A 26,254-nucleotide genomic window follows, 5' to 3' on the forward strand; every position below is an offset into this window, starting at 1 on the left:
AAGTTGCTTTTGCCAACATTTAGATACAAAGAGCTAGTACAAAGCGGTGATGTAATGCATGGTGCATTTAGAAATGTTTGTGTTGAAGCTGAGTTATCTCTTCTCTTGTCTCTTCCAGGTGTTTCATCCCAAACATCTATGCAGCTCTGTTCAGTGCAGCTCTTGTTCCGTTAATGTGCCTCGTGGTAGTATTTGTGGTGTTCATCCACGCCTACCAGGTGAAGCCACAGTGGAAAGCATATGATGATGTCTTCAGAGGAAGAACAAATGCTGCAGGTTTGAAAGAAACTGTATTTGTATTTTAAGATGGGGACTTTTAATGGAGGGAAAAGGTCACTGAATATTCTTTATCAAGAAAAGGAGTGAGGGCTTCCCTGGTGGCGCAATGGTTGAGAGTCCGCCTGTCGAAGCAGGGGACACGGGTTCGTGCCCCGGTCCGGGAGGATCCCACATGCCACGGAGCAGTTGGGCCCGTGAACCATGGCCGCTGAGCCTGCGCGCCGGAGCCTGTGCTCCGCAACGGGAGAGGCCACAACAGTGAGAGGCTCGCGTACCGCAAAAAAAAAAAAAAAAAGAAAAAAGAAAAGGAGTGAGGTTCGACTCAGCTTTCAGCTCTGAAGCCATAAGTTAAATTATAGTTCTCCAATTTCTCCCGCTCCTTGAGACTTCCTGACATCTCTCTTTCTTCAGGGCTCTGCAGGTTTTATTCCGATGCCAGTTTTGTCCCTAAGATATTAATATTCAAGTAAATGACTCACAGCCTTTGGGAGCTGCTTCCCCAAGTGTTCTTCAACTCAAGCAGTAACAACCTGTGTTCAACCTGTGAAATCTGTTCATTTCGTTCAGATTCTGAGACTTCTTCACAAACCTCCATAATGCTTGGGAGTGCTGTATTTTGCATGTGGAGTTCTGACTGTGCTGACAAATGTTTAAAAACATATGTGACCAGACAGCTTCATAAGTGGCTACACATGTCTGGTTACTTAAGAGTACAGTCTTTCCAGCTCAAATTGGCTTTCACTACAGCTCATTTTTTCCCTTTGAATCATACTTAACACAGGTTTTTATGATGTGTTTCTTTTTCTGTTGTTAGATTAGCATCTCTTAGGAATTGTTTTAAGGAACAATAACCAAACACCTACATACAGAAAACTCACTCTAAAATGGTTTGAGTGATATTAGGGAGAATCTAATGAGCTGGGGGTGGGGGAATCCGGCTTGGGCCAAGAGGAAGACTAGTCTTTTCTAAGCTTTTACAAATCTAAAGCCAAATGAATGGAGAAGTTCTTCACTTTTTAAGTGCTTTTCAGAGTTTAAGCAAGATACCATATATGAAGTCTCTAGAATACATAATATAATAATGTCATACATTATTAGAGACTCTATAGATATTGTCATTTATAGGCTAATAAAAGGATTCATTCTAATATAAGAAAAGCCTCTAGTTCCTAAACTGTGTCAGGGAAGATGCAAAAAGATTTTCCTTGTTGTGTAAAAAGAAGGGACTCTTTTATATTAGTCTGTGGGGTAGTTTGTAGATAGTTGTATCTAGCCAACTCTTCCCTCTTCTCTCTCATTTAGCATGCAGTTATTATGTGGGCAGAAATATTATTTAAGGTTATGATTAATCTTAGATTCTTCAGTTAAAAAAGCAATATTCAATGTAGAAATCCACCTTTTTCACGGGATATAGAATTTATCTAGAAGCTATGCTTTTATTCAACTTGAGATTCATTTTATTAAAATGCATATTCTCTTTTGAAGGAAAAGTTTGTTTCTTTCCCCAAATAACCATATTTATTTTGTTCTGTGTATTATGTAAAAGTGCCAATGTTTGCATGTTTTCAATAATGATAACATCATAAGGGCCTAACCTAACAAGTTAGTCCTTTCATGCCTGAATCACCCCTGTGCCTTTTTGGATATGATCCATCATGAATACAGTAGATAAACAATGCTCTGATTATCTGAAAAACAGCCCTCAAGCATTGAACATAATGCTAAAAGCCCTAGCACACTTCTTTCTCAACTAGCGAAACCTCTCTTGCAATGAAATATTAAGAGAAGCATTGCTTTTATTGTAGCTTTTCAAATAAAAAAAAATTATGGCAGTTCTGATTCCCCTATTCCCACTCAATCGAATAGTCATTATCTCACTTGGACTCTTACAGTGTTTTCCTGATAGGTCACTAGTTCTAGTTCTTCTCCAGTATCATTTTCTCAGATGTCTATATTTCAACAAAGTGGCTCCCCTCACTCTGTAGCTTTACAGTCATTCAAAGTCTCTCTCATTGCCCAGAAGAAAGTCCAGTCTTTTTTTTCTTTTTTTTTTTTTTTTTTGCAGTACGCGGGCCTCTCACTGTTGTGGCCTCTCCCGCTGCGGAGCACAGGCTCACCGGCCATGGCTCACAGGCCTAGCCGCTCCGCGGCATGCAGGATCCTCCCGGACTGGGGCACGAACCCGTGTCCCCTGCATAGGCAGGCGGACTCCCAACCACTGCACCCCCAGGGAAGCCCAGAAAGTCCAGTCTTTTTATAGCACAAGAGTCTCTATAAGTCCACCCCTGGGCCATCTTTTCATCCCCAAGTTAGTTACCATTCAGCCTGCATTCTGACCATGCCATCAATTTACTCCTCTTACTCGTTCTTTTTTTTTAAATAAATTTTATTGATTGATTGATTGATTGATTTATGGCTGTGTTGGGTCTTCGTTACTGTGTACAGGCTTTCTCTAGTTGTGACGAGCGGATGCTACTCTTCGTTGCAGTGCACGGGCTTCTCTTGTTGCGGAGCATGGGCTCTAGGCACGCGGGCTTCAGTAGTTGCAGCACGCGGGCTCAGTAGTTGTGGCTTGTGGGCTCTAGAGCGCAGGCTCAGTAGTTCTGGCGCATGGGCTTAGTTGCTCCACGGCATGTGGGATCTTCCCAGACCAGGGCTCGAACCCATGTCTCCTGCACTGTCAGGTGGGTTCTCAACCACTGTGCCACCTGGGAAGCCCCTACTCTTACTCATCCTTAAAATTACCTGATACTGTCATCTTCGCTCATGTAAGGCGCCCTCTATGAACTCCTCATCATCAGTTGATAAAACTCATGTGTTTCGTGAATAATGTGAGAAAATGTGGATGAAAGAGAGGTGGAAGGTGCTTATTACCCTTCCATAACCTTCATTATCTCCCCAAAGCTGTCCTAATAAAAGTGGTGTGCTGAACAAACACAAGTTAATCTCTAGGAAGCCCTTCCAGCAAGATACTGCTCACTCTTCTATAGAAATCTTGGAAACTCCCAACATGCTACCTCTTCTGTGACGCCTTTGGAATTCCCTCTTTACAGAGCCACACCAAATAAGCATTACTCATTCCTTTTTCTATGCTTTTAAAGCACTTTGTTCCTACAGTCATTACAGCACTTAGCACTTATTTCAGAATGAAATGGTGACTTGTTTTGGTGTGTGTGGCTGATTTCCTTAATAAATTATGAATTCCTTGAGGGTAAGGACCATTTATTATTCATCTCTATATCACCACAGCCCGGTAGAGTGCTCAGTAGATAGCAGGAGCATAAATAATATTTGTTGACAAAATGAATAAATTAATAATCAATGCACCATAAAATCTTATGATTATAGGAATGGATCCCCAAGCTAAATATAGCTTTAAGAAGAAAAGGAATCTGTCTTATCATCAGAAGTAGAAATTATAGAATTTATCTCATTGATCTGTTTGTAGGTATCCCTTTAAAAGTTATTATTAGGACTATCATTTTTTCCTTGACTTCTGTGATTCCCAAAACTATGTGTTCAGCTTTGACCTCTAAGCTGATATCTTACATTTTATTTGAAACCTCCTTTAACTCTCTTCTGTTTGAACATGTTCCACTTACCTCAAATTCAAATTTTCAAGAAAAAAAAATGTCAATCTACTCTACCAAGGAGCATTTGATACTCTCTTTGAATCTATCTGCTAAAATTCCATTGCATTGACCTGAAAAATATCCAGTCAAGAAGGACTGTAAATTCATGTTTTGCCCATTTCCCTGCTCCATATACATAGCAGTTAATGACAAGATATAACAAGAGAAAATTAAAAAGAAGATGAATTGTGGATCAGAAAGAGCAGAAACACAAAGTATAACCTGGGCTACTGTCAAGGACCTGATGTTTTCTGGGTCCACAAGCCTGTGAATGCAGGAGTATCTCAACTGCTGTAGTGGTAAGTTGGGAATTAAAGGTCTCACCCAAGGCCGGTAGACTGGAGCAGTAGCTCCTGTAGGAAAGGAACCTGAAAAAGAGCTGCCATAGTAGCTTGGGCTTTGGCTTAGGGATCTGGGAGCCCAAAGAGAAAGCAGAGGAAGCATCTCACCAAGTTCCTGGGCCAAAATCTCTAGAGTTCACAGAGTTTATCTGCCATATTCATATGTATATGTCATTATGGGGACAGAAGACCCATGACACCAAACTAGTCCTTTTTGGACAGAAGGGTTAAGTGGAGGCCACCACAAAACCATTAGATAGAAAAAGGTAGCCAGAGAGAAAGAGAGAGAGGGAGAGAGAGAACAAGCAAGGAAGCAAATGCTTTCTACTCAAGATTAGCTGCAATATAAAAGTCCCAAATATTGGAGGAAAACTAACAAAGATAGCCCTTAAGATCAGCAAAGAGATGAATTTAACATAGAAAAAGATATAAAAATAGAATAAACTATAAATAACTTTGTCAAGTTATTTAGGCTCCTCAAAAATATAAAGTAGGAATCATCAAACTATGGCCCTGCCAGCCACTTACCTGTTTCCTCATTTTATCTATTTATTTTTTTAACAGCTTCATTGAGATATAGTTTACATGCCATAAAGTTCATCTGTTTAAATTGTACAGTTCATTGGTCTTATATAGTTGTGTAACTATCACCATAATCTAATTTTAGAATATTTGAATCATCCGAAAAAAGAAACCCCATACCTGTTAGCAGTCACTCCCCATTCTCCACTTCCCTGAAGCCTAGGTAACTACTAGTCAACTTTCTGTCTCTATAGATTTGTCTATTCTGGACATTTCATATAATGGGATTATAGAATAAGTGGTCTTTTATTAAGTCTGGCTTCTTTCACTTAACATAGTGGTTTCAGCGTTCATATTTTATATCATTTATCAGTACATAGTTCTTTTTATTGCCAAATAATATTGCATTGTGTGAACATACTACATTTTGCTTTCCTATTCATCAGTTGATGGACATTTGGGTTGTTTTCACCTTTTGGCTATTATGAAGAACATTCCTATGGTCATTTATATATAAGTTTTTGTATTAACATGTGTTTTCATTTCTCTCGGGTATATGCCTAGAATTGGAATTTCTGGGTCATACAGTAGCTCGCTGTTTAACATTTTAAGGAACTGCCAAACTGTTTTCCAAAGTAGCTGCAGTGACCTGTTTTTGTAAGTAAAGGTTTTTCTTGACACCCAGCCACACACATTTGTTTACATATATTCTATGGCTGTTTTCACAATACAGAGTTGAGTGTATGTAGTTGCAACAAAAACCATGTGGCCTGAAAAACCTAACATTTAATATCTGGCCCCGTACAGAAAATGGTTGACCATTGACCCCTGACGAAATGGAAGATGTATCCATTCAAAGCACTTAAACATAAAAAAAAAAAAAATAGATATAAGCAAATAAAATTAAATTAAAACAGACCAATATGAAAATGAAAAGATTTCAATAATCTTGGCAATGAAAAATGACACTAGTTGAAAATTTTAAATATCTTGATATTTGAGATAAAATATAGATGAGACACAGAGAAGAGAGAATTAATTAATTAGAATCCGAAGCTAGGATTAAGGAATTCATGTGAAAGATACAAAAAAAGAGAAAATATGAAAACAGAGCTAAGAAGTATGAGAATACATTGCCAGGAGAAAAGAATAGAGGGAATGGAGAGTAATCAATATTTGAAGAGGTAATGTTGAGAATTTTCTAGAATTAAAGAAATTAACATAACTACCCATAAATATCTACCTTGTTTAAAAATTGGGGGAGAGGGGTAGGGGAATGCTGAAAAGTCTACTATATTAGTAAAGTTCCCACATCTGTATTTTTGAAAACTGGATAGTAAGTACCCTTTCTTTGCTTCTAATATTCTTTATTGTTAGAATAATTGGCACGAACCCCACTCAGGAGTTTGAGTCCACAGTGCAAGCAGTTGCCACTACTTTCTCTAAAAGCCAAAGCTTCAAATGCAACACAGACTGGTACCAAGCCTCTTCTCTTCTTTCCTCTGAGATTCCTGTACTTTTTATACTCCATGTATACGTTATATCTGAGAAGGAGGGCAGTTCCAGTTACAGTCGGCCCTCTGTATCACCAGGTTCTGCATTTGCAAATTCAACCAGCCACGGGTCGGAAAATATTTGGGAAAAAAAAATTCCAGAAAGTTCCAAAAAGCAGATCTTGAATTTGCCACACACCAGCAACTATTTACATAGCATTTACATTGTGTTTACAACTATTTACATTGTATTAGGTATTATTTTAAGTATTCCAGGGGATGTGCATAGGTTATATGCAAATAGTATGCCATTTTATATAAGGGACTTTGAGCATCCTTGGATTTTGGTATCCTGCAGGGTCCTGGAACTAATCCCCAATGGATACAGAGGGAAGACTGTAGTCTCAAGCAGATCTGGCTTAGTTCTCTACAATTCCAAGCATGCAAAATAGCCCTTTTTCCTAAGGCAGCTGAGATGGTTTATAGTTTAGTTTTATTTTGCCTTGCATTTTTTAAATTTTAATTTTTAAAAATTAATTTATTTATTTTTGGCTGTGTTGGGTCTTCGTTGTTGCACGCAGGCTTTCTCTAGTTGCGGTGAGCGGGGGCTACTCTTCGTTGCGGTGCACAGCCTTCTCATTGTGGTGGCTTCTTTTGTTGTGGAGCACAGGATCTAGGCACGTGGGCTTCAGTAGTTGTGGCATGCGGGCTCATTAGTTGTGGTTCTCGGGCTCTAGAGCACAGGCTCAGTAGTTATGGCAGATGGGCTTAGTTGCTCCGCGGCATGTGGGATCTTCCCAGACCAGGGATCGAACCCATGTCCCTTGCATTGTCAGGCAGATTCGTAACCACTGTGCCACCAGGGAAGTCCCCTGCAGTTTTTTAATTGGATGAGTATTTTCAGATATTACAGTTGACCCTTGAACAGCACTGATTTGAACTATGCACTTATATGCAGATTTTTTCAATAGATACGTACTACAGTACTATACCATCCACCGTTGGTTGAATCCTCAGATGCAGAAAATATATATATTATTATATATATAACTGTAAAGTTATATGTGGATTTTTGATTGTGAGGGGGTTTGGCACCCCTAACCTTTGCGTTGTTCAAGGCTTAACTGTATTAGATAGTAGCATGAGAAATATATTCTCAAATAATAAATCAAGAGTTGAAGGTAAATTCCCTTTTATTACAGAAGCACAGTTTCCTAGTTTTCCAAATTATGTTAAATTTTGAGTATTTTTGGTCAAACCTTGTCAAGAGTTTTTTATTTATTTCTAAATTACCTTTAACAATGAGTAAGATGCATTATGAGAAGGAAAGGTCAATTTATAGTTTCCTTATAGCCAAGCTGTTTTTTGTTTTTAGTAGCTAGAATGATTATGATTATTTATTTACCTTAGAGTTTTAGGTTTGGTAAACAGATGTGATTAGTTAACACCAGCATCAGCCCTGTTTGAATAACTGAAGAGCTTATATCAGTCATTTTGTTTGGGCTGGAATCTTCCATATTTCTATAGAACTGTTCTCCAAACTATTCACTCTGGTGCAGATTAGATGTGCCTGACAACAGGAGCAATTTTACATCAACACTTGTGTGTTGGTTATGTCCGCTCTGTATCAACCCCTTTATACTCTATATTTTGAGTGACTTCTTCACTCCTGACATCCCTTAATTTCAGATCTCAAATTTCCACTGAAATCCAAAGGAAAGGGGGAACAGAGGAAGAGCTGCTAGTAAATCAAATACACTCTGTGCTGTAGTCTCCAAAGACAGCCACTGTCAGTCCCTCCCTTTCTGAGCGTGGCTGGGACAGTGATGTCAGCTTTACTTCCTTCTGTGCCCTTTTTGCTGCTCGACTGCTGTGAACCACATTTTCGAAGGTCGGTGGCTCCTAGTGAAATTCACTGGCCTCCTCCTCCTTCAGTGAAGTGAGTGTGCAGTGAGAATGAGTCAGGATAAAGGTATGTTCCCTGAACTGAATTTCAGTGTCTCAAACAGCATTTTAAACAAAGCCTGTAATTTTAGGGTTTGGTTTTGATCTCTGGCAATGATAAGCTTGTCTCTCCTTTTAGGCTCATTAGAATTTACTGACTCTTTTCTGATTCATCAGCCAGTTCTTATGTGAGGAATGATTCATGGATCAGGGAAGGAAAATTAATTTGAATAAAAAGAGGAAGCAGATTACAAATCCCTTTCTTATAAAAATCCCATGCATATGTTTCAATATGATATATTAAAATGTAGAGGTGGCTTGATCCAGCCAGCCATGTATAACATGAATCTGAGGTATTTGGAATCTACTGGTACAATAATGGCCACTTCTCTGCTTGGCAATATATTTGAGGATGAATGCTTCCATTTCTTCTGAGTCTCCATGTCTTCATATTTACAGAACAATACTAACGTAAATCAAGATTCTATTGCTATTATGAAAATCATTGGAAACTTGCTCTAATGAATATTATGAAGTATCATCCCTTTCATCCTAAGGTTGAGTAACTTTTTTTCTCCTGACATCTTAGAAATTTCAAAAAGAGTTCAGAGAAACTCAATATAAGCCAAAGGAAAAAGAAGAAATAGGAAATAGCTCCTAGTAAATGCAGTACACTCTGTATTGTGTTCTCCAAAGATGGCCACCATCAATTATTTCCCTCCCTTTACATGTGTGCTTCTCCTCACATACAGCAGTGGAGTCTATTTCCCCTCCCTTTAACTCTTTGGACTTGCTTAGACCAAGGTAATCTGATGGAAGTGATACTGCCCCATAATGCGTCTAACCTTTAAGAAGACTAGCAGTTTCAGCTTCCTTTCTCTTGGAAGCCAGTCACAGTGTAAGAAGTCCAGTTACTCTGAGACCACCATGATGTTAGAAACTCCAAGCTAGTCATATGGAGTGGCCATGTGAATAGGCATATTTGACCAGCCTCCAGTTGTTTCAGGCGTCTGATTCCAGACATGGGAGTAAAAAGCCTTCCTGTAGGTTCCAGCCCGAGTAGACACCACACAGAGCAGAAAACTGCCCAGCCCAGATTGTAAATTATTTTAAGCCACCAAGTTTTGTGGTGGTTTATTATGTAGCAATCAATAGCTGAAACGCTCTGGTTCTAGGATCCTTATTATTCTCACATCAAAATTCTAAGTATGTTATTGTCATTTTAAATTTTATTTTCATTCTTATTTTATTTTGCTGTTTTATTTTAGTTTTTATTGTTTGTCATTTCAAATACATATTACAGAATTCTAAGTGTGTCATTATCGTTTTAAATTTTACATGGTTTATAAATATAAATGGAAAAACACAATATGATTTTTTTTTCCCTAAACCAAAATTGAGGCTTCCACTAAAGCAAAGTAAAAGTAATCTTACCTAGCAACAGTATGTACTTGAATCAGATCCAGAATGACCAATATAACAGGTTTCACATGTCCTTGGCAGTAAGCTGCTTGTTTGCAGTCTACTCCCAGTTCCATTGCTGAAAAGAAAATAAAAAACAATGCCTAGGGACCTAAGGAAAACCCCAGAGCTCCTCACTACACAATGAACAATCTCTTCCACTTGAGCTTAAAAAAATCTTTGTGAGCACAGTTTAGTCTTCCCACATTTTGTCAATAGTGCTGGGGAAAATCCAGAATATTTTAAAAAAACATTATGGATGCTCATCCTCTGCTTAGAATTATATCTATGACCTCAGTCTTCAAAGATTCAAATCAGAAATCTTTGAGCCTGAAAGATGATGTGTAGTCATTCAATGTGTGTTGGGTTTTTTTATTATTGTTTTTGAAAAAATTGGGGATTTGATATTGCTCATTAAAAACTCCTAGAACAATAGCATCAGGAATTAGTTTCCTAAGGCTTAGAACGTCAAGATAAAAAGTAAAAAATAAAATCAGAGAGTTGAGAGAAAGCTTGAATTTCTGTTTGAACTCCTGATTTACGCATGTAACCAATGAAGAAAAGGGACTAGTAATTTGTGGCAGAGCTGGGTCTTTCTAAAACTCAAGTTTCCTGAATGTCTATACCTCAGTGACTGCCTTTTACCTAGTCTGTTAAAACTGATGAGACAAGAATGGTCCTCTATTCAGGCTATTTCAGTACTAAACTGTTAAATTCAACTTACATTTGTTTTCTAGGTGGGCAGCGGGCATAGAGCATGGATGTGGTAGGTTTGGGAGAGAGAGTAAAAGGCATGTAAGTGGCAGCTGTGAAAGGATGTGGGCCCTGGTGGTAATCATCATTATCCTCATCACCACTACCAATCACCGTATGCCAGACACTGGGCTAAGCATTTCGTATATATTATCTCAATTTTTACAAGAATCTTGTGAAACAGGTATTTCTATTCCTATAGTGAGACAAGAAAATGAAGGAAAAGAGAGATTTAGGAAAGTCCAGATTTGCAAAGCCATTAAATTGTGCAGTCGGGATTAGAACCACAGGTGACTCTGGCCAACAGCAATGCTTCACAGTTTACCATTTTGTTATCGAAACTGTCATTGAGAAAAATAACATGTAAACATTAAATTAAACCTAGAGATCTCTAATTCCATAAAAGGAATTGTTAGATTTTATTCCCGAGAAAGAATGTGAAGTGATCCAGGCTAGCAAATTATTTCTTCATCCTCTTATTTCCAAGAAAGACTGCCCCTCTCTTTATGGTACTGAAACATGCCTAGTTTTCCTCACTATTCTCATATGTAGTACAGTTATAATAATAATATATAACTTTATAGCACTGTTTGAAGGATTAAAGGATTAAATGTCAATTCATATAAAGTCTTTAGCACATTCTCTGAAACATAGTAAGCACTCAGTAGGCATTGGTATTTTTGTTAGCATAACAACTCTTTCAATATGTAATTGGTGCAGAATATACTCAGACTTTGTCCTGTATACTTACTAAATGTCTCTCAAGTATGCCTCTCTCTTCCTTTCTTCATGATTATGCCTGATGTATTAATCAGCTCGAGCTGCCATAACAAAATGCCGTAGACTGGGTGGTTTAAACAATTAAAATTTATACCTCACAGTTCTGGAGGCTGAGAAGTCCCATAATCTGGGTGCTGGCCAATTCGGTTCCCGATGAGAGCCCTCTTCCTAGCTTGCAGACGATCATCTTCTTGCTATGTTCTTACATGGGGGAGAGAGGGAGGGAGAGAGAGAAAGGGAGAAAGAGAAATGTCTCATGTCTCTCCTTACAAGGACACTAATCCCATCATGAGGGCTCTACCCTCATGACTTACTTAACTCCTTAGGTCCCTATTTCCAAATACCATCACATTGAGGGGTGGGGCTTCAACATATGAATTTGGGGGGGGGGGCCTCAGTTCAGTTCATAGCACCTGGGTTATATCCTCCATCATCTCACAGTTCTCTTAAACTGATATTCCTTGATTCTTGTCTGTCCCCATTCCACATTGAACATCTAAAAGGTGAAATTGGTCACATCATTAATTCATCCAGTACCAATCCTTAGGGACTTCTCTGGCCATCCAGTGGTTAGAACTCTGTGCTTCCAGTGCAAGGGACACATGTTCAATCCCTGGTCGGTCTGGGAACGAGGATCCCACATGCTGTGAGGCGTGGCAGAAAAACAAACAAACAAAAAACAATAGCAATCCTTAAACTGTAGGATAAAAGGAAAATTCCAATACTTCCCTGCATAAACTCTCCATATGCACAGCCATACTGAACTAGTGCTGTTGCCTAAAAGTGACATGATGTCTGATAAGTCTGGACTGAAACAACATAACTGAATTCACTCTCACATGCTGAGTTCATCATTTATGGTGCTTGGGGAGGAGAAGGAATGGAATTGAAATTAATTTCTTGATACCCATCATGAATAGGCTTCAGTAGAATGTCAGTGGAAGATGTGGTCAGTATGATATACATTTAAAGCCAGTGTCTAAGAGCATCACAGTGGCACTGCTGCTTGGATTCACTGCAGACTCTTTGCCCTTCCTCTCTTATTGACATAGGCTTACCATTGCCATGCCAATACCATTGCCATGCCTCAGCTTGACCCAGAGGGTCAGTGAAACTTTCCCCATTGTTTATAATTTTTATGCATAGGCTGAGTTTCCAAATATTTCCTTGGCAGTTTTTCCCAAGTTAATTAAAAGTTTACATTTTAACTTTCCTGGCATACTCCACTCTTTCAAAGGACTTTTCCCCTCTTAAATCCTTTTTTTAGTTATCTTGGAAAAATTACAGTGAGACATTACTTTCTACTCTTTTGAAAATTACATGAAACAGTTATTCATATTTATTGCTTTGATCTAAGAGCACATTCAGTTTTTTAACCGGTGACTGAAGTCTTTCATTCAACTCTTAGCTAATGAAAATACAATTTCTGGGTTTTTTTAACATGTCTCTCTCAAATTTGTATTTAGACCATTGCCAAAGAATGTATATAAAACTCTACTGAAAAGTAGAAAAATGAGTTTTTCAAGCCTGTTTTATCTTGGAATATTTATGGCATTGAAAACACTATATTCCCACTCAACCTGGTCTGTGAGCCACCTCAGTTGGTGTCAACATTGTGATCTTGTGATATTCCATGGTTCTCTGTAATCAGGCAAATCCCAAGTTCTAAGGTATAAATTCTACTTGTGATTTGCAACTTTTTTCATGTATTATTTATTACCATTCTCATTATTTTGAGATACTTTCAATTATTCAGTGCCTATACAATTCTTTAAAGAATACATAGCCACAAAATAATAGTTTGTTTGATCACGCTTTAATAAATCAACTGGTACAGAATTAAAGAGAAGATCCAGAAATAAAGGAAAATAGCGTTGATAGGTCTGGGGAAATAGGCAGTGGGGACAAGTAATCTGGGGAATTAGCAATTGCATCATAAATTTCTTTAAAAATGTATAGTTGGCACGTCTGTGATCACAGTGGTATACTTAATAGTTTATGCATTATAAAACTCAGAAAGTTGAATAGTGAAAAAGGACATTTTTATAATAAGTTGTTTCCTTTTGGAAGAAAAGGACATCCATATAAGGTGAAGTTTGAATTTCGTTGGGCCAGAAAGCAGTAACAAACTTGATCTGATCCTTTTATAAAATGACTCAGTTGCCTTATCATAACCAAAATGGTGGCCTCGTAAACCAATCACTTTCCTTACAACCAGTTGTAAGAGGCTACTCCTTCCAACTAACAGTATATCAAAATATTTTTGTTCCATCTTGCACTTACTTCAAGGTCATTATGTCCCTGCTTAATAACTTTTCCTATTTTAAAATTTTTGCATTTTGCTTACACCACCCTTTTCCTATTCATATTACCGTGATTACCATTTCTCATGATATCCTCCCTTCCTGGGTCACCATTTCCCTCTTCATATCTCTCCCTGCCCTCCTCTCCCAGTTCCTCACTCCTACTGGTCTTTATCTTCACTGCGACCTCCCTCTCTTTGACCTTGTGATTGAACATCCAAGGATATTTTCACTAGCTCCCTTGATTTCCTCACCAACTTGGCTCTCTCCTTAAGCAATTTTGCCAGTCACCATTCCAGTCTATGTCACGTCCTTCTCTTCTTTTTACCAGCCAATTAATGCTACTCTGTAATAGATACAAATTTAGTCTAAGTAATCTTAACTGAGCCATCTCTGCTTCTCAGTAATCCTTTGGATTACTTTTAATTGATTCTTTGGTAATCTTGGAAACAGATTGCCCGTTAAGTCTTATGCTTAATACCTTCTATTCTCACTCTCTATATAAGATGTGAAAACAACCTGATGTTCTCTCACTCAACTTTCCTATATTATCTGATCAATTCTTTTCTTTTCTCCCTTCTTTGCCATTTTTCCTTCCATTTTAGGAAGGGAGTAAATAACTCATTCTCACCAAAGCCAACCCTCCCAATTGTGCCCTTCATCTCTTTTTCCTTTTTTGGAACTTGTTTCATTAAATTTTCCACAATTGCCTTACATCTTAAACATCTCTCTATTCTGGGTCTTTCCTCTCCATCTAAAAACATACATCACTTTTCAGTGCCTGAAAGAACTTACTCATAATGCTGTTGCTTTATCAAGTTACCTCCTTGCCTGTCTCCTTCACCAACAAACTTCTTGTAGAGTAGTCATTATGAGCTATCTATACTCATCACCTTATGTGCACTGCTAAGCCTTGAGAGTACCTTGCTTATTCTCTTCCATTCATCACCTATAACCTTGGACACCAAATCTACTGACCACTTTTCTCATGTCCTTATCCCTAAACTCGTCTGCGTAAATCGATAACTTCCCTTCCTTGAATAGTCTATCTCCCTTGGTTTTCATGATGCTCTCTTCTTTTTTATTTTCCTGTTAAATCCCAGGCCATGACTCATTCTTTTCGTGACTCATAACTCTGGAGTGTATGTGTTTTCCAGGGATTGCCTTTGCCTTTTTCATATCACAGTAGTAATTTTCAAATCTGTCAACTTGAGCTCAACTTGTCTTCCCGTCTTCTTTTCTGTCCTCTTCCTGGGAACAATATCTTGTCCTCAGGAAGTACAAAACTTGTCAATAACTTGCCTGCCACAATTGCTCTGATCTCTGTGTTACTCTTTCTCCCTCTTCCTTCTCTTCTTCCTCTTAATCCTTTTCTCATTTTCCTAATTTTGATGCCAGTGTAATTTCTTTTACTCCACACTCCTAGACTTTTAGGTCAGTAGTTGTCAAAACTAATCATCAAAATCACACTCACAAATGATTGTTTGATGAGTCTCTCTAGAGGCTCAGTGAATTGGAACCTCCAGAGATGAAGTCCCAATATCTGTATAATTTTTAAAGTTTCTCACTGTTTTCTGATTTGGGGGTACTTCACCTTTAGATTCTCTGTAATATTTTTGTGTCCATCCCCTTCTTTCCACTGTGGGAGTCCCTCCTCCGCCACTGCCCCAGGCCTTCAGTATGTCTCACGTTGAGCACTGCAACAGTTACCTAACTGGAATCCCTGCCACCAGCACTCTCTCCACCAATCTGTTTACTTTCCTGTGAGATTAAGGAAATTCCTGTTTTGATTGGGCCACACATCTTCTCAGAAATTTTAAATGTCTCTCCATTTCCTGTAAAATAATTCTGTACTGCTCAACCTGGTCCTCAAGAGCCCTTCATGACCTCATGCTGCAAATATTCTTCTCACTATTTACCTTCATGGACCTTTCACGCCAATCAAAAGGGATATTTTACACTAATTTATGCATTTGCCTTTTTGCCCCTCTTTCCACTACCTTGACTTCAAAGTCCACATGTTCAAATATGGCTCGTCTTTAAGTCCCAGTTGAAATGCCAGTGGCCTCTCTGATACCATCAATGGTAGGTAACTGCTGCTTTCCCTGAATTTTTGTATAACTTTATCCCTCTTTTCTAATATTGATCTTCTACCTTTTATTATAGTGGATATATATATTTTATATATATATATATAATATTTAAAAGAAGACCCATATGTAATTCATCCTTTTACCTGTCACATTTTATCAAATACATTTTTGAATCTTCAATAAATATATATTTCTTGAATAATAAGCAATAGCCAAAGTTTATATAAAACTGTTCTAAGTATTCTGCATTTTAACCATTAAATCCTAACTGAATTCAGTATTCTGTATTTAGGAGGTACTAGTGTTATTCTCATTATACAGATGAGGAAATTGTGCATCAGAGCAGTCAAGTAACTCACCAAGGTCACACAGCTAGTAAATGGCCCTCAAGTAATCTGGCTCCAGAGTCCATGCTCATAACCACTCTAGTATTCTGCCTTTTGATGAATAAATCCCACTCAGTCAACCTCAGCGCATGCTTTTTATTTTTCATTTATTTATTTTTGCCCACGTTGGGTCCTTGTTGCTGCACGCAGGCTTTCTAGTTGCAGCGAGCGGGGGCTACTCTTCGCTGTGGTATGCGGGCTTCTCATTGAGGTGGCTTCTCTTTGTTGCAGAGCAGGGGCCCTAGGCGCACGGGCTTCAGTAGTTGTGACACATGGGCTTAGTTGCTCTGCGGCATGTGGGATCTTCCGAGACCAGGGCTGGGACCCGTGTCCCCTGCATTGGCAGGCAGATTCTTAACCACTGGGCCACCAGTGAAGTCCCAGTGCATGCTTTTTAAAAAAGTTTATTTGACTGACTGCCCATATTCAAAACAGATCTTTTTCTTTTAATTGAATTTAACAGAAGGAAATTAGAAAACTTAGTATAAATAACCTTCAGGAAAGCAAATGATGTGATTTATAATTAGGATACATCAACTTCAAGGAAGAAGTAGAAATTGGGTCGTAGGAAACATTAAAAGTATTGAAGAGCAATTTGAAGCTCTATTGTACAGTTTTATAAAGACAGTATAAATCCATGTGGTTGTAAATTAACAAGTAATTGAAATGAACAATAGTTGATACTTATACTCATTTAATTTTAAGGTTTCCAAGAAGTGTGGTGATTTCCCTCTTTCCATCATTTTCCCACTAATGCCAGAGTCTTTGCAAATAAACACTTAATCTATGGTTATAGTAAAGCTGCTTTGCCACCATGAAAAAAAAATTGTTTTTTACAAATGTGGCTCACAAACTTTGTAACAGAATAAACTTCACCTGGTTTAAAAAAAAACAGGACAGAAACAAACAAATGAAAAATATAGCAGGATCTGTCTAACCTATTAAAGATGGAATTGAATAGTAAAAGTAGCTCTATGTTGGGGGCTTGGGAAGCAAGGAAGGGAGGGAGGGAGGAAGAGGGGAAGGAAAGGAGGAAGGAAGGAGGGAAGAAGGGAGGGAGGAAGGAAGGAAGGAGTGGAAACATGGGCTAATTTGATTATGGGGAGGGAAGGAGGTGGGGAGGAAGGAAGGAGTGGAAACATAGTTTTGAGCCTGAGGCAAAAATAAGCTCTAATATCTACCTTATATTTGCTACTAACATCTGACACTTGTGAAACAGTGTAACCATTAACAATTTTAATTCCACATGAAAGAGGAGAAAAAGTTGGAATTAAAATCTTACATATTTTAAGGTCTACACATGACATTGACAAATACAGAAAGAAAATTTTCAGGTTTATCATTGGGTCCAAATCACTTTGATAAAATTACTTTGATCACTAATATAGAAGTATTGTCAATGTAGATGTTTTTTTGGACAGCCTCCTTCTCCCTAGATCATACACATGCCATTCAATCTGGGGATTACCTTTCTTTCTTAGCACAATGGTTTCTCTTTCTTTTCTCTGTAAGGGCTTGATCCAAGGTTGTTAGTAAGAATGAGCAATAAAACATTAGTTCATTCCCATATGCATAGACCTTCCTGGCACAACTGTTACTGTGCCATTATTTAATGGTTAACGATAAGCTTTTATATAACACAGGTATTTTACCACTTTATGGTCTGTTCTTATATATTCCCGAAAACAGCTCTCTGTGTGGGTTTGGTACTAGTTTTCTGTATTTGCAGATGTAGTTATTTAACAACAGAGGGTAAGTAATATCCCCAAAGCTTTTGAGAAATACATAACATTATTTTTAAGACAAGACAATGCCCTGATAATCTGATACCAGAATATCTTTTGGGAGAAGAGATGCAATTAATCACATTGACAGAGAGGAACCAAAAGATTTCATTCAATTAGACTTTAGAATAGTGACATGGCAAAGGAAATTAAAATAAAATAAAATTTTAAATTGGTGTTACAGTTTTGTAATGTGAGGCCTAGAGAACCAAATTAAAGAAAGGAAATACATATTGAGGTCAGCTGGCATTTATCCAGATTGAGGGTCTCTACCAGGAAACAGTTCTGGGAACTGACATATTTAACATACTGTAAAAATATCTTCTTGAACATATAGAGTTATTTTTAGTGTTAATTTTTCTGAGACATTGTGCCAGAATTGATCCAAGACTTCAGTGTTGAATTTGAGCCTATTAAATGGTAATGACTGCTCTGTGATGTACTATCAAACTATCTTTAAACATAACTGGCTAGTCATGGCCAAATACATAGCAACCTGATTTCCCAAATTATGAGACCATCTAGTAAGACTTAAAATATAGATATAGCAGGTTGAAAGATGCATTGTGTGTCTTCATTGTGTTACCAAAGCAGAGTGTGTTGGGAATAGCTGTTAGGTGCCTGAGCATGCCTGGAGATGACTGTTCTGAACTCCTTAATGGCTAATTAACTGGGGAATGTAGTTAGGAAGCTAAGTTAAGCCAGTCTTCGATTGTTGGTTGGCTGACTTCATGGTTGTTTTAGAACTCTGATCTTCTAAAAACGTTTGTCATAATGTGATTTTATGAAACATTTCTGAAGTGTGTAGAAAATTACTATGTTGGCTATGAAACCAAATGGTAATTCTCCTTCCCATAGTTTCAAGACATTCTTCCTCACAAGAAGAAAACTGATCATTTAACCTTCTCCTTAAGAATCACAGACCTATCTGATCCCCGTCAGTAGGATATTCTCTGGCAACTTTGAAGTACACGGTTCAAATGGTATTACTCTAATAACAGTGCGTGCAAGGTCCGTGTGGGTAGGTCTCATCTAAGTTGATTATTCTCCTTGGATTCAAAATTATAGCCTGCAAATTGAAAATTATACATAGTTTTTGCAAGGCGAGACCATAATTCTAGGCTTTTGCCATTTTGTTTCAATCCCAATAAATCACCCTCAAAGTAGGCCTGACGCTCAACTGTCTTGAGCATCCAGGAGAGCCTCAAGTCAGCCATTGACAAAGTACTGCTATTTAGGGTCCCAGCAGTCTTGAGACTCCTCTGAGAATTTGCTCACATTCCTCCTCTTTACCCCTGGAAAATATACTCTAGGCCAGTATTGGCTCTCTGCTCTGCCTGCAGATCTAATGTGTCACCTGTACAGATTCCTCCAAATTAGGCTTGCCTCCTTCGTATAGCAGGAAGGGTCAGGGTAAATCCATGTCAGAACATGGTGGCTGTAGGCCTCCCATGATAGTTACATTTACTCTATCTACCTTGTGTCTGAGATATCCTACTAGCTACTTAAATTACCTTTTAGAGCAGAGGTTTACACATTGTGGGTCACAATACATTGGTGAGTCTCATTGCCAGCATTTTAAAGTGGAGTGGGATGAAACGGGATGGGAGGGGATGGGAGGGGATTGGAGAGAATAAAGTAGAATAGAATAGAATAGAATAGAATAGAATAGAATAGAATGGAATAGAGAGACAGAGGGGAATAGAGGATATGGAGAGGTCCATGTTAAATAGGTTGGTCAGGAAGTTTTCAGTGACAGTTTGGATGTGATGGAACTTAGAGTCTGCACATTGAAAGCAACCTTCCTCTCTGTGTGATCGTCATATTACATCAGGATAAACAGAAGGGTTCTAACACCAAATAAGTTTGGAAAATCCAGGTACAAAAAAGTTAAACATAACATGATTTTTTGGCCTTTTAAAGATGCAAGAGAGGGCTATCTATAGCCATATGCTGTTTCTCTAACTTGACTAAAGTCATGATGGTGATGAGGGTGAGGATGATGGGATGAGGGTGAAGATGATAGGAGGTAAGGCTTTTTGAGCACGTGCTTTGTGCCAGGCTCTGTGCTGACTGCTTTCTGTGCATGGTTCTCTCTCCCTCCCCCCATTTGGTGCAGTGTATGAGGAAAAATGAGTCATGGGGTAAATCCATTTGGATGGTGGTACCTGTACTCAGAAGGAAGAGAGAGTTTGAGAGGAAGGATAGCAAATTTAGCTTTAAATGAACTGAATTTGAGATGCTTTGAGGATCTCCAGACCTGGAGGTCTAGAACTCAGGAGAGATGGAGATGCATATTTGGATATTGTTGGCCTAAAATGCTCATTGAAAGAAGGTGACACTAGAGATTATGAGTTTGATAAGGATGGCTAAATAAAGTGAAGAGCCTGGCACATCATCCAGGTGACATACACAGAGTCCAGCCTGCTGCAACAAACGTTTGCAACTGTGTCTGGACACCAGAGCCACAGGACTCAGAGTGGGTTCCCTGTTGTCCAGATGGTTCTCAAGAGCTCTTTTGGGAACGTGTTGAAGTACTGAGGCAAGAGGGAAACTCTAAAACTAGAACCAAGTATAGGACTAGTGACCAAAGGTTAGGAATGCAAACTACCCAGATGAAGTATGGAGTGTTTCTTTGAACAATTTACAAATCCAGTCCATAAGTTTGTTGTTATCTGTTCCAGCCACAGTATCCTAATGCTGATTTGGCAGTTCTGTGAAATATGTACCTTGTTCTCTTCTACAACATTAGGTTTATTTGCTGAGAATACTGGTGGGTGACTATACATTGTGTATTAACCCTTGTTAAGAAAGCTGAAGAACACATTTAATATTTTCTCACCAGGAAATGGATCAGATCAATGAAACTTCTTGACCTTCAAGTATCTGCTCATTTCAGAATAAAGGCCCATATTTTAGAAATAAGACCTTTTGATGCCTTTTTTTAATTACCTTTTTTTTCTAATTTAATAATAATGCATGCTTATTGTTGGAAATAGACCCATAAATATCTTAGATCCACATTATTTCACAGTTGTGTTCCTTGTTTTACGTTGATGAGTTTGTTTTAGTAGCACATCCAAATTGTTAGAATCAGAAGGTCAGTGAGGTAAAATTAAAACAAGTACTTTAGAAGATTGTAAACACAGAATAAATTTCAGCTTCATGTAAATGAGGTGTGATTTCCATAATAAAGCCATTATTGTTGTCACTGGTGCATAGCAATAAAGCCAAGACTGCAATTACAAAGAAAAGACATAATATAGAACCATACTTCCTTTAAAAATGGCAATGCACTGAAATCATATTTTCCACTAACAAGTAAAGAGATTTTATGTATTCTCAATGGAATCTACTAACTCCCATAAGTAGACTTTACTAATGATAGTAGTACTAAATAACAAATCCACTTGTCGGGTTTTTTTTTTTTTTTTTTTTTGATACTTTCCACAAGTAATTTCTTTCACTAAAACCTTTTCAGATTACTTTGTTTATCACATGAGTGACTCTTGCTGTTGTAAGTATTTTAAGTACTTTGAGGATTGATTGTTTTCTCCCTCATTGTGGAACTTCATCTTGACACAAGCCTGTCTTTTTTAGCATGTAGTAAAATATACATAACATAAAATTTACCATTTTAACTATTTTTAAGTGTACAATTCAGTGGCAATAAATGCATTCACAGTGTTGTGCAACCATCGCCACCATCTATTTTCAGAACTTTTTCATCATCGCAAACATAAACTCTGTACCCATTAAGCAATAACTCCCTCTTTTCCCCCTCCCAGCTCCTAGTAACCTCTATTCTACTTTCTGCCTCTGAATTTGCCATTCTAGGCACCTCGTATAAGTGGAATAATACAATATTTGTCCTTTTGTGTCTGGCTTATTTTACTTAACATAATGTTTTCAAGGTTTATCCACGTTGTAACATATGTCAGAATTTCATTCCTTTTAAGGCTGAGCAATATTCCATTGTATGTGTACATTGTATTTTGGTTTTCCTTTCGTCTGCTGAGGGACATTTGGGTTGTTTCCACCTTTGGGATACTGTGAATGATGCTGCCACGAACATTGATGTACAAGTCTCTGAGTCCCTGGTTTTAATTATTTTGAGCATACACCTAGAAGTGAGATTTCTAGGTTATGTGGTAATTCTATGTTTAACTTCTTGAGGTACCACCAAACCGTTTTCCACAGGAGCCGCACCATTTTACATTCTTACCAGCAAGGCACAAGGGTTCCAGTTTCTCCACATCTTTGCCAACATTTGTAACTTTCTCATTTTTTGACAATAGCTATCCTAGTGGATACAGATAGTATCTCATTGTGGGTTTGATTTGCATTTCCCTAGTGACTAGTGATGTTGGTCATCTTTGCCTATGCTCTGTGGCCATTTGTATATCTTCTTAGGAGAGAAATGTCTGTTCAAGTCCATTGCCCAGTTTTGAATTGGGTTGTTTGTTTTTTGTTGACTTCGAGGGGTTCCTTGTATATTCTGGATAGCACAGTCTTTATATAGATACCCTTATTCCATGGGTCCAATACTGTGTTTTTAGGGTTCCCTTTTATCGGGAACATCGAAATGATTCTGTTTTCTATTAACTAATTCACTCCTAAACATATATTTCTAACATTACCTATTATAAATGCCTGCTTCAGTAAGCAGTGACTTATATAGCCAACAGAAAAGTTACTAGTATTTCACCAAACGTGAAGTATCAGCTTAGGAAATATGTAACTAAATGATTTTCATTAAAAGAACATTAATTTTCAATTTGCCAAGTGGAATTCATAGTAGCTTTTAAACAACAACAAGCTCCTCCCCACTTTCATCACCATCACCCACTCTCACACCCCTTCTCCCTTTGGTCATTGTTACTCTAGGCCCCAGAGGTGAAAGGTACCTCCTTTAGGTTAACCATAAAGCTGATGAGGCATACGTTTTAGGGCCTGTTACTTGCATGGGCCTCTTCCAAGATCTTCTACCTAATTATGCTTTTGAAATTTTTATTTTTTAAAGAAGCCTTTCCAAGTTTTATAAAAGTTCAGTCCCACAAAATCCGGATGTACCTCTGGATATGTTTCTTCCATCTGAAATCATGTCTTAGTTATTGTTGCACTGCTGGAAAACCAACCTGGGGTCTATTGTGCAGTATACTGAGTTATTTATGACTGGCTTTCTTTCCTTGCAGTTTCTGATCTGGGTTGCCAAACTACCACACTTTTCTGCAGAGTTACAGAAAAACATGAGCCCTGGGTGTTCCTAGTCAGCCCCGGTATGCTCTTTTGGCTTCCTCATGGAGCTTTGTCAGCACACAGCACTTGTCTGGCTCTAGGCACTCACAGGAACATGCAGGCCAAATTTTGAAAATTTGGTTCCTAGCTGTTCATGCAAAATATGCATGTCCTTTTATACTGTACACAGAGCCATAAATAGAATTTTGTACTTGCACAGTGAGAGCACAAAATGTGATTGCCAGACTAATACCTAATCTCTGAAAACTTTCATGAGCATAGCTTAGGCAATTTCCTAAATATTAAGGTATCTTGTCAGAAGTAAAAAAGAGCCTTCTGGCCCTTTATCAAATTGTATGATTTCATTAAACGAAAATGATGTTTTAAAAAAAAAATTAAATAAATCTTAATATATTCGCTCCTGTCCTGTGGTAAGGCATCGATGACACAGGAACTATTCATCTGCATAAACTGTGTCTTATATTATTCTTATTTTCTCTGTGCAGTTGTAATAACAGACAATTGACATTTTTCTAAAAAGGGGATATCTGACAAGATATCAGTATGGTGTCCTTCGAACGCCTTTTTTCTTCTCAAAAAAAAAAAAATGTTCAGGTTCCCTCTTCCTTTCTTTCTTTCCTTTCTTTTCCCTTCCAGAACAATTCCATCTTAAAGCCATTAGTTTGACAGAGCCAGGTATGCATCCAGTGGGAGGTGTCAAGCATGGAGTGTCACAAGCCAATCATTGTGAGGGGGCATCCGTGTGAAGGGTAGAGTGTACTCACGAGGCTCCTAAGAACCTGAATGGATTTGGGAGGCCATCTGTGCAAGGCAGGGACAACAGCAATGGGAGATTGGTTACAATCAAATAGAGTTGATCAAATAGGTAAATATTTTAAGAATAATGAGAAATACATTTCTTGCCAACAGAGAAGGAAGTTACAAATACAGAAAAAGAGACAATTACAATTAACCTTGTGGCATTGGATTGTAATTGGAAATATTGGTATACACTAATGATTTTCATTGTACAGAGATAGCTATAGAAATCTAGACGGAAATGAGTGTGTGTGCAGATGTTTGCAGACAGGTATTCCCCAGCTCTGTCTACAGAGAGGACGTAGGAGCAGCAGCACCCCAATAGCAATGACCATACCCAGCCCCAGATCTTGGTTTCTGAATGCCATTCTACCCTAAAGGAAACCAAGACTGGGGCAGGGAAAGTACAAGATGAGCTCGAAACAGCTTGTTGGGCCAAAACAGAATGATGAGGACATAACAAGTCACAGAAACCATCTTGAAGGGGTTCCCACTAATCAGACTTCGGACAATTGGAGCATCAAAATAAATGGTAGTAATAGATGATAACCCATTACGTTGAGAATATATTGAGTCCATATTATAAAAATAAATGAATAAATCAGATATTTGCTAAGTGAAAGGACATTTACCTAGTTTCAGAGTAATGCCATGCAAGATACATACTAATTACAAAGGGAAAAAGACTAACTTTATGGTGGAGAATTCATACAGCCACTACCTTAATCAAATGACCAAAATGAGCATCCTAGATAATGGGACAAATTGAAATCTTGTGCTAACCAATAGAATGTTATGAAAAGAACCCAGGATCACTTCTGTGATTTCTGGCAAAGCTTATAATCTAAATCATAGGAAAATATCAAACTCAAATTTAAGGGCACTCTACAAGACAAACTGGGTGGTAATCTTCAAAAATGCCAGAGTCACAAAAGCCAACGACACTCAAAGGAGCCATTTTACTTTTTAAACATTTTTATTGGAGTATAATTGCTTTACAATGGTGTGTTAGTTTCTGCTTTATAACAAAGTGAATCAGTTATACATGTACATATATCCCCATATCTCTTCCCTCTTGTGTCTCCCTCCCTCCCTCCCTATCCTGCCCTTCAGTCACAAAGCACCGAGCTGATCTCCCTGTGCTATGGGACTGCTTCCCACTACCTATCTATTTTACATTTGGTAGTGTATATATGTCCATATATACACTACCACTCTCTCACTTTGTCCCAGCTTACCCTTCCCCCTCCCTGTGTCCTTGAGGACATTCTCTAGTAGGTCTGCATCTTTATTCCTGTCTTGCCCCTAGTTGCCCCTAGGTTCTTCATGACCTTTTTTTTTTTTTTTTTTTTTTTTACATTCCATATATATGTGTTAGCATACGGTATTTGTTTTTCTCTCTTTCTGACTTACTTCACTCTGTATGACAGACTCTAGGTCCATCCACCTCACTACAAATAACTCAATTTCGTTTCTTTTTATGGCTGAGTAATATTCCATTGTATATATGTGCCACATCTTCTTTATCCGTTCATCTGTCGATGGACACTTAGGTTGCTTCCAAGTCCTGGCTATTGTAAATAGAGCTTCAATGAACATTGTGGTACATAACTCTTTTTGAATTGTGGTTTTCTCAGGGTATATGCCCAGTAGTGGGATTGCTGGGTCATATGGTAGTTCTATTTTTAGTTTTTTAAGGAACCTCCATACTGTTAAAGAAGCCATTTCAGATGAAAGAAGACTACAGAAATGTCAACTGGATTCTTCTGCTACAAAGGAAATTACTGGAATAATTGACAGATCTTGAGTGGGATCTGAGGATAGTTGTAACATATCAGTGTTAATTTTCTCATTTGATGGTTGTATTGTGTTAATGTAGGAGAATGTCTTTGTAGAAAATATACATTACAATGTTCAGAGGGTGATGGGGGATCAGGTTGGCAACTTTCAAATGGTTCAGGGAAAAACAAAACTTTCTTGTCATACTGTACTTGCAACCCTTCTATAAGTTTGAGATTGTTTCAAAATAAAATAAAAATTTTAATTTGCTAAAATTGTAAATAACTTCAGATTTCCGCAATGTATGTAGATTTTAGGCATTAATTGATGATGTTGAGTATATATGGACTTTGAGGTCTGTCATGAGAGTTGTCAGTGATGTGTGGTCCTTCCTGATGTCTTTCGGTAGCTTGAAAATGTGTTTATGTGCAGCTGCTAAGATCTGATTCAGTTTCCAAATATTCTATAGCTTTCCATTTAAATATTAATAACCCTTCTTTAAGATTATTATTCTAAATCCCAAATATCAAAAATAAGTAGAAAGGGTAATGAAGTCCTTTGGCCCTGAAGAAATCTGTTCTGGAAACTATTAAAACAAATTGCACAATAAAATGATGGGTAGAATAAGCTTAGTGTTGTCAGTAGTG

The 26,254-nt window shown here is 37.9% G+C and overlaps 1 protein-coding gene across 1 annotated transcript in view; it reads left to right on the plus strand.

Moving 5' to 3' along the window:
* Positions 1-26,254, plus strand: part of ADGRV1 (adhesion G protein-coupled receptor V1) — a 525,892-nt gene that overhangs the window by 437,796 nt on the left and 61,842 nt on the right. The window contains exon 85 of the mRNA XM_060091810.1: positions 119-276. Within this exon, the coding sequence (XP_059947793.1) occupies positions 119-276 (158 nt within the window). The remainder of the gene's footprint in view (positions 1-118; positions 277-26,254) is intronic.

This window comes from Mesoplodon densirostris, chromosome 3 (genome assembly GCF_025265405.1).
Source record: "Mesoplodon densirostris isolate mMesDen1 chromosome 3, mMesDen1 primary haplotype, whole genome shotgun sequence".
In the NCBI taxonomy this organism is placed as follows: Eukaryota; Metazoa; Chordata; class Mammalia; order Artiodactyla; family Ziphiidae; genus Mesoplodon; species Mesoplodon densirostris.